This window comes from Pinus tabuliformis, chromosome 6, assembly GCF_031772625.1.
Source record: "Pinus tabuliformis cultivar Carrire ecotype Pingquan chromosome 6, CPIR1, whole genome shotgun sequence".
NCBI lineage: Eukaryota > Viridiplantae > Streptophyta > Pinopsida > Pinales > Pinaceae > Pinus > Pinus tabuliformis.
In genome coordinates, this window is record NC_142292.1 from 1902933780 (window position 1) to 1902945861 (window position 12082).

Genomic DNA, 12082 nt, shown 5'->3' on the forward strand with positions numbered 1-12082 from the left:
CAACAAAATACTCTGGAAAGGACTCCTGATAGCTTGTGAAAGCTGTCAATTTTGTCAATTTTCTTTTATTCCCAGAACATGATTTTGTTTGCTCGCACTGCAGCGTTGTTCAATATAATATTTACCTAAAAGTAAATGCAAATTCCTATTACTATATTAACAGGAACACACGAACACAGTGTAAGAGTAAAAACAACTCCTACATTATAAAAGCAAAAGTAACCTTTATATCAATATTGCTGGATAACAAAAGCCATTCTTATTTTTATATATCAATATTATTTGAGTGGAAAAGAAAACAAAACAACTTATCACAAAATGACAATTAATCAAAACTAATCAACGAAAAACGTTAAGAGCTAAAAAAACAAAAACGATATCACAAAAATCAGGACAAACTTGCGAAAACTGCCCGATGAAACAAGACAATGGATAGGGAAAGAAGAACTTGTGCAGTCTGTAAAACGCAACAAATAAATAACAAAATACTTTCGCCTACATTGCTCGGCCGACAATAACATGTATTGCACAATTAAGCAAGACAATGGACAGGGAAAGAAGAACTTGCGGTGTCTGTAAAACACAACTCATAAATGACATTGTTCGGATAGCAAATCAATAAAACCAAATTCGCAACATATAAATGACAGAATACTTTCGCCTACATTGTTTGGCCTACAGTAACATATATTGCACAATGAAACAAGACAATGGGCAGGGAAAGAAGAACTTAACGTGTCTGTAAAACACAACCCATAAATGACATTGTTCAGCTAGCAAATCAAAAAAATCAAATGCACAAGCATATGTAATTATATATCTTTAATAAAAAAGAATTAAAGTGAGAGGGAAAATTTTATAATCTGAATATCAACCACAGAACAATATCTTTAAAACTTGAATTTTTAATTCAAATAATAAATTAAATTTGATTGTAGACTCTGATGAGGGGATCATATGGACTAGCTAAGTTTCAGGATATGAAAAGAAAAACAAACGGATAAAGATATTATAAAGAAAGCATTCCAGTCTATAGAAAGCTAGCAGAGTAGCAACATACTTGAATTTTTGGGGTGCTTCAAACTATCTCGTCCTGAAGATAGGATTCCAGGTTGTTTGCAGATTTTAATTGGCGAAGTTCGCTCTAATTTTGGAACTTTGTTGGCTCTGCTGCAGGTATCATCTTGCACCAATTCTTCGCCACGCCTTTTTCTTGAACTCGCTAAAGGAGTCTCATTTTCTGCATCCTTCGTATGAGTAAACCTTCGATCCAGAACTGGTTTGCCATACAAACTTTCAAAGAGAGAAACTGGCAGTTCGGAGCAGGTTACAAGACCGCCTTCTATAACGGACAGCGGTGACCCCGGAATGTGGCAAAAGCTCTCCACTTCAGCAGGCGTTAAAGAAAACAACGAGCTTCTCTCTGAAAGCTCTAACGGCGTGCTTGGACGGCCTATTCTGGCCAAAACTGCGAAAACGTACCATGACTTTTCCTCTACGTTGCTAACTTGTGACGGAGAGCGTTTCCCTCCATTACTAACCGCTTGTATAGCCCATGCTTCCTGATCCATTAGTTTTGACTTCTCCGGACACTAAAGAGCATTAAAGATATTATTACATTGCACAAAGATTAGCTGAAAGGGAAAACCTGCCGGACCATAGTATTTCATGTTGAGGTATCAAATTCTTGGTTCCATACAAATATAAACCGACTGAAGATATTTATGAACCGCCTGAACATTAAAAATGTTCAGTCTCAGAACTCTGAAGTAAATCTGTAAAGAATGCGGCATTAGCTTTTTTGGCTTAGTGAAAGCCCTAATATTCTATCCTATTTGCCAGTCTTACAAATCTCATCAAAACCTGTAAAGCTTGTGGCAGTATGTACGATTGGCCTCTAAAAGCCTTAGCTTTCTATCTTCTTCTATGTAATTTGAACAGAATACCATCAAATACCAGAATAGTCAATGCACATTCTCCAAAAACTTCGAAATGTGCAGAACTGAGAAAGAAGTCATTCAATCAAACGACTCGAGATGCATCAAGGTCCCGATCCTCTAACTCAATGAACTTCCTCCCAAACTCTGCGTTTAAAAAAAAAAAAATTGAGTACAGCCTCCTCTAGTCCGTTTACTGAAAAACTCAGAATAACTGGACCAGAAAGAACCCTTGAAGATACCTGAATGAACTTTTCTTCTCTAATTCTGCCGCTTAAGACAGTGCTTTGAGCGACAGATTTGACTCCGAGAATACCGGCTTATTTAATGAAATTTTGCCAGAAAGCCGAAATATGGCCATTTTTTTACTATCAAGAACTCAGACTAACCACATCAGAACAAAGCGTAAAGGATTCATGACGAAGACAAGAAAAATAATGCCGCTTTGCAATTTTATCACTCTTTTACAGGAAAAAAATACCCTTTGTGAACGAGTTTTGACGTCTAAGAAACGCAAATGAACTGTTCGAGCCCGTGCACGAAGAGATCTGGCGGCTCGGGAATCGATTCTGGGGCAACGATTTTGCTATTGCAACCCAAGGTTGTTCAGATGCGAGCTCGCGAGCTCGTTTCAGTGCAGGGAGAGGACACACACTATGGCGGCAAACTACCAAGAGCCTTTGAATCTAAAGGCGGGATAGAATGTGTGCCGTTAGATCATGTGATGGACGGCCAGACATTTGTATCTGAGTCAAACCAGTTTTCAAAGAATTTGGAATATTTTTTATTTTTTATTATTAGGCAAAATAATTTATTTACTGGAAAAAAATGGGTACATAAAATAATGATGCGACATTGGGACATGAACAATAATGCACCATTCTCTCGCTGATTTGCCCATGCTTCCTTTGAAGTAATGTGATAGGGCTTCCCAAATGGAGAGAACTGAAGGGGCAAAGGAAATCAACCTAAGGGTGGGGTAATCATAAATTGAATAATTATTTATTATTAAATTGAAATTTTATAAAGCTTTGAGGGTTAGTTTAATTGGTTGAGTTTTTAAAGCATTATTACATATACATAAATCAGTTATAAATTGAGTAATTATTCATTATTAAATTGGGATTTTACAAAGTTTTGAGGGTTAACTTAATTGGTCGAGTTCCTAAAACACCATTGTTAATGGGAAGTCATGGGTCCGTTTTTCTTGATGTCCTTTGGGTTAGACTTAGCTAATAAGGTGGCATGCAATGTAAACCCACATATTTTTTAGGAAAAAAAAATATGGGATTTTACATTAATTATTTATCTATTTATTTATTAATGTTAATGTTAATTTACAATTTTTTATAAGCTTTAATATATTTTGGTTGAAGATAATTATTTGAGCTATAGTTTTTTGCAAACTCTTCCATCATTGTATTTTAATGGGCTTTAACATGTTCAAAATATGCTTTCACCTTCATGTGTGGAGGGTATCTACTTGTATATTCAACTAGTTTTGATTTTTTTGTGAACTCTTTCATCATTGTATTTTAATCCGCTTTAAACATACTTAAAATATGTTTTCACCTTAAGTGTGGAGGTTATCTACTTGCATATTCAAAGAGTTTTGATGTTAAAAAATGACTATTATGATTGTGATGGTAAGAAAGTACTCTATAAATTGTGTTAAGGGTTATTTAGAATAAATGGGAAATTCTTTACCATTATCAAAGAATAATCTTTTAGATAATGGATATACGTTCTCTCACTATCAAATGAATAAGGGGTTAATCTTGCATTTAGTATTTTGTCTCCATGGAGGTTCACTAAACAAAGGAAATACCTCCTCTTGTGCAACTTTGATTGTCTCTCCCCTGGGTCAATTCTCCTTCATGTCTTTTGGGTTAGGCTCAGCTAATAAGGTGGTGCAATGTAAATCAATATGCCCACATATTTTTTTGGAAAAAAAAATATGGGATTTTACATTAATTAATTAATTATTTATTTATTCATGTTAATGTTAATTTGTAATTTTTTAATAATTTTTAATATATTTTGGTCGAAGATACTTTTTTTAGCTATTGTTGTATCAAGACTTTTGCAAACTCTTTTATCATGTATTTTAATGTGCTTTAAACATGTTCAAAGTATGTTTTCACCTGTATGTGTGGAGGGTATCTACTTGTATATTCAAAGAGTTTTGATGTTTTTTGCGAACTCTTTCGTCATTGTATTTTAATCCGCTTTAAACATGCTCAAAATATGTTTTCACCTTCATGTGTGGAGGTTATCTACTTGCATATTCAAAGAGTTTTGATGTAGCTTTTACCTTTAAAAATGACTATTATGATTGTGATGGTGAGAAAGTACTCTATAAATTGTGTTAAGGTTATTTAAGGGAAATTCTTTACCATTATCTAAGAATAATCTTTAAGAGAATGGATATACGTTCCCTAACTATCACATGAACAAGGGGTTAATCTTACATTTAGTATTTTGTCTCCATGGAGGTTCACTAAACAAAGGGAATACCTCCTCCTGTGCAACTTTGATTGTCTCTCCCCTAGCGGGATGTGATCCCTTCGGGTAGATTTGCCTGGAGATTTCCTCAGGAAAAAAAATGATCTTATATTAATTAATTATTTATCTATTTACTAATGTTAATGTTAATTTATGAATTATTAGCAATTTTTAATATATTTTTGTTAAAGAGAATTATTCGAGCTATTGTTGTATCAATATTTTTGCAAACTCTTCCATAATTGTATTTTAATCCGCTTTAAACATGTTCAAAATATGGTTTCAGCTTCATGTGTGGAGGGTATCTACTTGTATATTCAAAGAGTTTTGATAATTTTTGCGAAATCTTCCATCATCGTATTTTAATCCGCTTTAAACATGTTCAAAATATGCTTTCACCTTCATGTGTTGAGGGTATCTACTTGTATATTGAAAAGTTTCAATTATTTTTACGAACTCTTCCATCATTGTATTTTAATTCGCTTTAAACATGCTCAAAATATGTTTTCACCTTCATGTGTGGAGCCTATCTACTTGCAGATTCAAAGGGTTTTGATGTAGCTTTTGCCTTAAAAAATGACTATTATGATTGTGATAGCGAGAAAGTACTCTTTAAATTATGTTAAGGGTTATTTACAATAAATGGAAATTCTTTCCCATTATCTAATAATAATCTTTGAGATAATCGATATACATTCCCTGACATCATATAAACAAGGGGTGAATCTTGCATTTAGTATTTTGCCTCCATGAAGGTTTGCTAAATAAAGGGAATACCTCCTTTTGTGCGACTTTGATTGTCTCTCCCTCTTAAAGGATTGCCAAGCATTAAGAATCGAATCCTCATTATTTTAAAGATGTAGTCTTGTTGAATATACCAAAAACATAGTAGGATTCTTTTGTTGTGGACAAAACCAAGTACATGTGTGAGGGAAGTATTCCTCTATGGATGGTTGAAAATTTCATCAATAACTACAAGCAAATGCTTCAATCTATATATTTAATGATCTCTAATCATAATCTAAAGAGTTCAAGAATCAAATAAATTCAAATATAAGTTCTAAGTATATGGTAAGTCTCTACTGTAGAGGTTCTATTAGTGTAAAATGTGACAAATATGGAAGTTGTGGCAAGGTCTTGTAGGAGGGATTGTCATTTTGGCACAAATTTGACCTTTTTTAAAAGGGTAGTTTCTAAAATTGAATCCATCTTCAATGTCCATCTCCTCAACCCCACTCTAGATTTGAATATTGAATCTCCCCTTACTTATTTTGGGATGAGACAATCTTTCAAAAGCCCCCATAGATATATTGGGGACTTAAAACAAGATACAAACCAAGCAAGGAAGGGTATACACACATGTGCTAGAATTTGCATAGAACTTGGCTTGAGCAAAAACATGCAATGCATATTGAATTAAATATTGGTGATTTAACAATGTTGTCCATTAGAATACAATAATGATACTTTATGTGTATCTATGTACAAAGACAATATACTTGAAGTCACCTGCCCAACAACAAAGGTCATTATAAGAAAAATGAAAAAATAACAACCTCAATGGGTGGTTGGATACAATGAAGAATCAAAGAGCAAGAAATAAGAGGTATCCAAGTTTAGTCCCAATAAAATATTTTGTGACACCCTCCAAGGAGTGTGTTATTAAGACTGACACAAACACGATCACGGAGTCCATGCCAAAATCTTATGCGAGAAATAGGAAGCATCATGAATAAGATATTCTAGATTTCAAAGGAGAACTCATGTTATTCAATCTAATGGAAGCAAGCCAATTAATGCTACTTGAGCCTCCCTGAGCTCTAAATCAATTGGTTGAAAGCAAGAAATATGAAAGAGAAATACAAAGAAATGAATATCCATCTATGTACACTTCTGCAATAGATAAATTCAAAAGTACAAGGTGTTGCCATGTAGACAACCTAGGTTCAAACCCTAGCAAGTATAGAGCCTTTGTGAGTGTTTATGAGGGAATGTGTTTGAGCATCACATAATTGGTCTCCCTTTGTCATCAAAGGGACATGTGTCCCAAAAGTCAAATTGGTTTTAAGTGGATGCTAATATGATATATTATATATCGCAAAACCATTGAGTTAGGTAATGACCTTGGCTAAGCCAAATATTTAATTAGAATTTAAACTCAAATGCAACATTAGAAATGAACTTTTGACCCTAGATCTAAGGATACAAGGGTCAACATTGGATATTGGACATGAGATAAGGCGATCAAATGTATCACTTAGACGAGCATTTTTTACAAAGGAAAACAAATTTTAATGCTTGCATTTGCATGTATGTATAAATATAATAATGAAATGGCCACCCTTTAGTTCATAGAGAGAAGTGTTGGTGTGGAAGGAAATCTCGAAGGATATGTCACTATGGTCATAAAAATTGCATTTATTGTGGCACATGGAGAACTTATTAATTGGGTGTAGCTTGAGCAATAGAGAGGAGTGTTATCCTCCCCACTTGAGTTCAATTCCTACAAATGACATGTTCAATTATTAATGAGTATATTGTTGTAATAACCTTGACCCTATGTTAAGAAAACCCTGAGCTTTTATGTAATCCAATTTAACTTAGGTACCATCCTCGAAATGAGGAGAAATCATTGGTGGGTTTCTTCAAAATGTGTATTTCAGGGAAAAAATAAAACCACATAAAGAATAACCGTAATTTATATCTTCCCTCATGGGAGCCAATGACCTGATCCTAAAAAGAATATCATTGTAAGTTGCAAATTTAGTTGAACAAGTCTTAAAAAACCTTCTAAATTACAACACTAGAGAGCAAGGGAGTGCTCTCCAACATCTTGGAGAGAAAATAGATATGACGATCAACTAGGACAAGGAAGTCTTAATAACCATAAAGTCGCCACTAGCAATAGGCCATTCATGTCTTACAATGCTCTAAAATGTATATGAAGCACCAATGGTCCTAGGCCAGCGTGGAGCATCAATCCTCTAAACCCAAAATGTAGCATCGCTCATCTCAAATAATATCAAATAAGGTGGTGGTGATTTAATTTAAAGAGATGCCAAGCACCAATGCTCTTAAATATCCTTGGGGCACTAGTCAAGAATAGCAAATGCTCATTAAGTTAATAAATTTGTTATCAACAAATTATAGATTTGAAGATTTTAGTAATATTTTGTAGTCATCGTACAATTTTATGGTACACCTGCAATCCTATTGTAAGGGAATGTCAAAATAATAAAAATAGATTTACTTTGTTGCTTTGTTGAATCTACGAAAGTTTTTGATACAGTGCCATAGGAAAGCTTTTTACATAACGATTATCATTCTAAACCATGGAAGAGATTAGAACATCTACAAGTCCATTTTGGGTTTAGAGTTGTTGTGATAAGGTTATGCGAGAAAGTAACTGCTAAAGTCAATAACAATGATGGTTGTTCAAAATAAATTAACTTTATTATAGGGTTTAGGCAAGGTTGCCTTTGTCCCCTGCCCTTTTTGGTTTATGTATTGATGAGTTAGAGGGATGTTTGGAACAAGTAGGTTGTGGTGACAATACTTTCACTAAGATATTCATTATCCTTCTTTGTTAAGCTATTGATGTTGTTATTTTTGCAAGGTGCCCATTTGATCTAATAAGCAACTAAGAATTCTCAAATATTTTTGTTCTAATTTTGGTGTGTGAATAAATGGTAATAACACAGGGATTACGATCATCACCTCCAAAAAAACATTATCTACTCTACTTTTTGTGTAATAAAATAATAACTTACACGAAGTTATTTTTTACAAGTATCTTGGAGGTGACCCTCCTCACAAGCCCAACTAGAACTAAAGCATTGATAAATGAATCACTGGATAATGGAAAGTCTATTTTTGATCTTGAGAACATTTGCAAAGTGATCGATTTTTCATTACAATGAAACAAAATAACCCTCTTTGCCACACTTGCACTTCAGTTATCTTATAGGAATGTGAAGTTTGGGGCTGCAACAATTCCAAAGAAACTTGGAGGAAAATCAAGCAACTTCAAAGGTAATATTGGAATCAAAAGCAATCCACATATTAAATCATCCTCTTACATGTTGGGATTTCACCAACCAAGGCAAGGTACCATTAGATACCAAGCATACAAGTAGAAGATAGTTAACATGAAGGATAAGAGGCTTCTTAACATTGCCATGAATTGAAGTAAAAGTCATTGGAGACTTAAGAGATGGCATCACAAATAAGTAAATTACTAGTTAACATAGTTAAATTTAAAAAGAAATCATGGTGCATGAAGAAATGAATAAATAGAGCATAACAAGAAGTTAAAGTATTATAAATATATCGTTGACTTGAATTTAGAAGATCAATAATATCTTTTCACTATAGCTAGTTTAACGAAGAAAAATAACTTTGCCAAAATAAGAAGCAACTCCTATGACCCACATAATGAAACCAGGCATTGGACAAAACTTAAACACCATGGTAAGAAAGAACATGTAATCTTTGTGATATTAATAAAGTGGAGAATGAAAAACACTTTATCTTAAAATGTGCCATCTATGCATACATTAGGTTTTGATTTCAAAATATTTGTAACAATTGATATTCATAATTGTTAACTCGTGGAAAACCAATGAGATCTAGTAAAATATCTCTCCAATATGTTAGACCGTGGGAACAAAATGTTAAAACAAATTAGTTAACTCATAAGATTTATAAAGTTTCAACATATCAAAGTTAGTCTTGGTGGATAATAATCATCATCACGTGTTATCATTTGATGACTACCTAAAATTTATTGATCAAGTTTAATAATTAACATCTTGAAAAATAACCCAAAGGGTTAACTCAATTAGTTGTTGTCAATGTTGTTGGATACTTGGCCACTTTCATCCCAACATGTACCTAGTTCAAATACCCCTAGATGAAGTGAACTAGTCTTGACCAACACGTTTATTAGAGATATCATTGACACACGTGAGAAGTATCCATCATATTTGCGTACAAGATTTTCCAAAAAAACATTATATAAAATTTTAATAACAACCTCACTTATATTTGGAATTTTAATGAGTATGAGTACTATTTCTTCTTTTTATGAATCTCTCATTAACAAATTTCCAAAATATGGAAATTTGTAAATGAGAGATTCATAAAAAGAAGAAATAGTACTCATACTCATTAAGTGAGGTTGTTATTATATGGAAATTTGTAAATGAGAGATTCATAAAAAGAAGAAATAGTACTCATACTCATTAAAATTCCAAATATAAGTGAGGTTGTTATTAAAATTTTATATAATGTTTTTTAAAGGAAAATCTTGTACGCAAATATGATGGATACCTCTCACGAGTATGGATGACATCTCTAATAAACGTGTTGGCCAAGACTAGTTCACTTCATCTAGGGGTATTTGAACTAGGTACATGTTGGCATGGAATTAGCCAAGTATCCAACAAATTTCCATCATTTGATTGCAATTATGATACTTTATATTTAATGTTTTATTTTAAATTGAAAAAATATAAATAATAGTTATTTAGGAGATATTAAATTATATATTATAATAATTTAAATAATATATAATATATATATATATATATATATATATATATATATATATATTTATTTATTCATAAGTTGATTTAAAATAAATAAATAAATACACAACAAATGATTTACTACATGTGTGATCTTAAATCTTAGGATTGTTCATAGATTTTTCCTTTTCTCTTGTGGACGTCAATCCATTCTGAGTAGTTATCAAGAACAAATGTAGATGAGATAATGAAGACGTTTCTTTGAGATAGTTCCATTATCAAAGTTCTGCAATATTTGTTGTTTCCTTATCACTATTTGAGTGATATGATTTGTGGATACGTTTGTGCCCACTCATTGACAAAGCCAAAATTATGGTTGAGTCTCTTTCATTTTCAGTTGATGGATGGGATTCCTCTACTGAGCTTTGAGATGTCTCTACATGTGGTTGAGTTGAGTTTGAAGGAGTTGATTTGGTGGTAGGTGTCTCATATTGTTCTGTGTTGTCATGCTTGTGAGTCGAAGTAGTCTTGGATCCTTTTGTTCCCTTTGGATCTTGATATCCATGGCTCTTTTTCTTAGCATTTAGGTAGGGATAGGACCCTTGTGAAAAAGGGTAGGCATTCTAAAGATGTTTGGGTTGTTAACAAGTCCTCCAACAGAAAGTAGTGTTTTCATAGTCGTTGGTTGCGAATAAACCCTACCCCTCCACTTGAGAATGATTTTATTGGGAAAACTTTTACTGAGGTCCACTTCGACACATATGTGAACAAATGTAGCAATTCCTTTCACATGACTTTCAATGTCTATTTTGATGAATAAAAATAGCAAGTTTCCCACATCGACTAAGATATTTGGTTGTGTCAAATGAATGGGAAGGGTAAGAAGCCTTACCTAGACTGGAGTTACCAAAGTCGTCATGGAAAGAGCATTAAAATCAGGAAACCATGGTTGAAATGAGAGACCAGAGTGACCCCAAAACCAAGGTCCCTAATAAAAAACCTTTGGTTCATCCTCTAAATTTTTGAAGAGCACAATAAAGAATCCTTTTGAACAAAAAACAATCTTTGTATTTTGAGACCAGTTCTGGTGCACCCATTCCCTAAGAGCATTTGATGGCCAAAAACCATTAAAATGGAAAATAATCACCTGTCATTCATAATCAACAACCAAGAAGTTGGATACAAGGTTACTGATCCAGGTGGCTCCAGGAAATTTGAGTTCGTATGCAAAAGTTATGGCCAGTCAAAGTTTTGGTCAAACTAGGTAAAAGTCAAAGTTAAAGTCAACCTACGGTGCCATGTGGCAACCCTAGGCTGCAATGTGGCAAAAAAGTCAACAAGCCTACTAGGACCCACAAAGATGATGTGGCAGCCCAGTCAGCAAACCAGGTGGACCCACAAGCAAATGATGTTGCGGCACCATGACTCGACACATGGCAAGCAAGTGACAAAAGTGGCATATGATGTGGAGCAACGAGAGCTTACCACATGGTGCCACATGGAACCTCAAATTAGGCCCAAGTAGCCTTGGGATAGTGCAACCTCCATTTTTAACTTATTCTCATAGTTTGGGAGTAGTTACAATATGGACATACATTTACGATATATTATATGGTTTGAAAACTATATTAAAACCAAAATTGAGCTTTAAAACCATATTAAATCAAAATTATGAGTCCATGGGTTTTGAACCCAAAACCTCTCAAACAACAAGTAACTTAATATGCCAACCATTATGCCAATAGCACACTTTGTCTTAGTCACCCTCACACTTTGTTATAATATGCCATTCAAATGATTCAAAGGGAACCATGGAGAATACATGAGAGATGAGGGCACATGCATGCCAATGAAGACATGAATCTCAAGAATATTTTAGGAATATTGTTAAAGAATATGTTAGGGAATATTTCAAAGAATATTCTCTATGAGGAATCTTTTAGGAATCGTGGAGATTCCCTAGGGGTAGAATTTTGAAGGTGTCAGAATTATGTCAAGTTTATACTCCTCTGAACTAGAATTTTGCAAGGAATCTGATAGTGTGATCATTGTTCTGATTTGAGTAGTTTTTTTTTCTTCCAAAAATAGAGATTTCAGCAGTGGAACCTTGAC

The 12082-nt window shown here is 33.6% G+C and overlaps 1 protein-coding gene across 4 annotated transcripts in view; it reads right to left on the bottom strand.

Moving 5' to 3' along the window:
• LOC149266796 (uncharacterized) overlaps positions 1-2630 on the bottom strand; it is a 51074-nt gene extending 48444 nt beyond the window's left edge. For 2 of the 4 annotated variants that reach the window (XM_089430927.1, XM_089430921.1), the window contains exon 1: positions 1061-2630. In XM_089430927.1, the coding sequence (XP_089287053.1) occupies positions 1061-1571 (511 nt within the window). In that variant the 5' untranslated portion in view covers positions 1572-2630. The remainder of the gene's footprint in view (positions 1-1060) is intronic. The other 2 variants (XM_089430924.1, XM_089430932.1) reach the window with 2 other exon arrangements.
• Positions 2631-12082: the final 9452 nt, after the last annotated feature.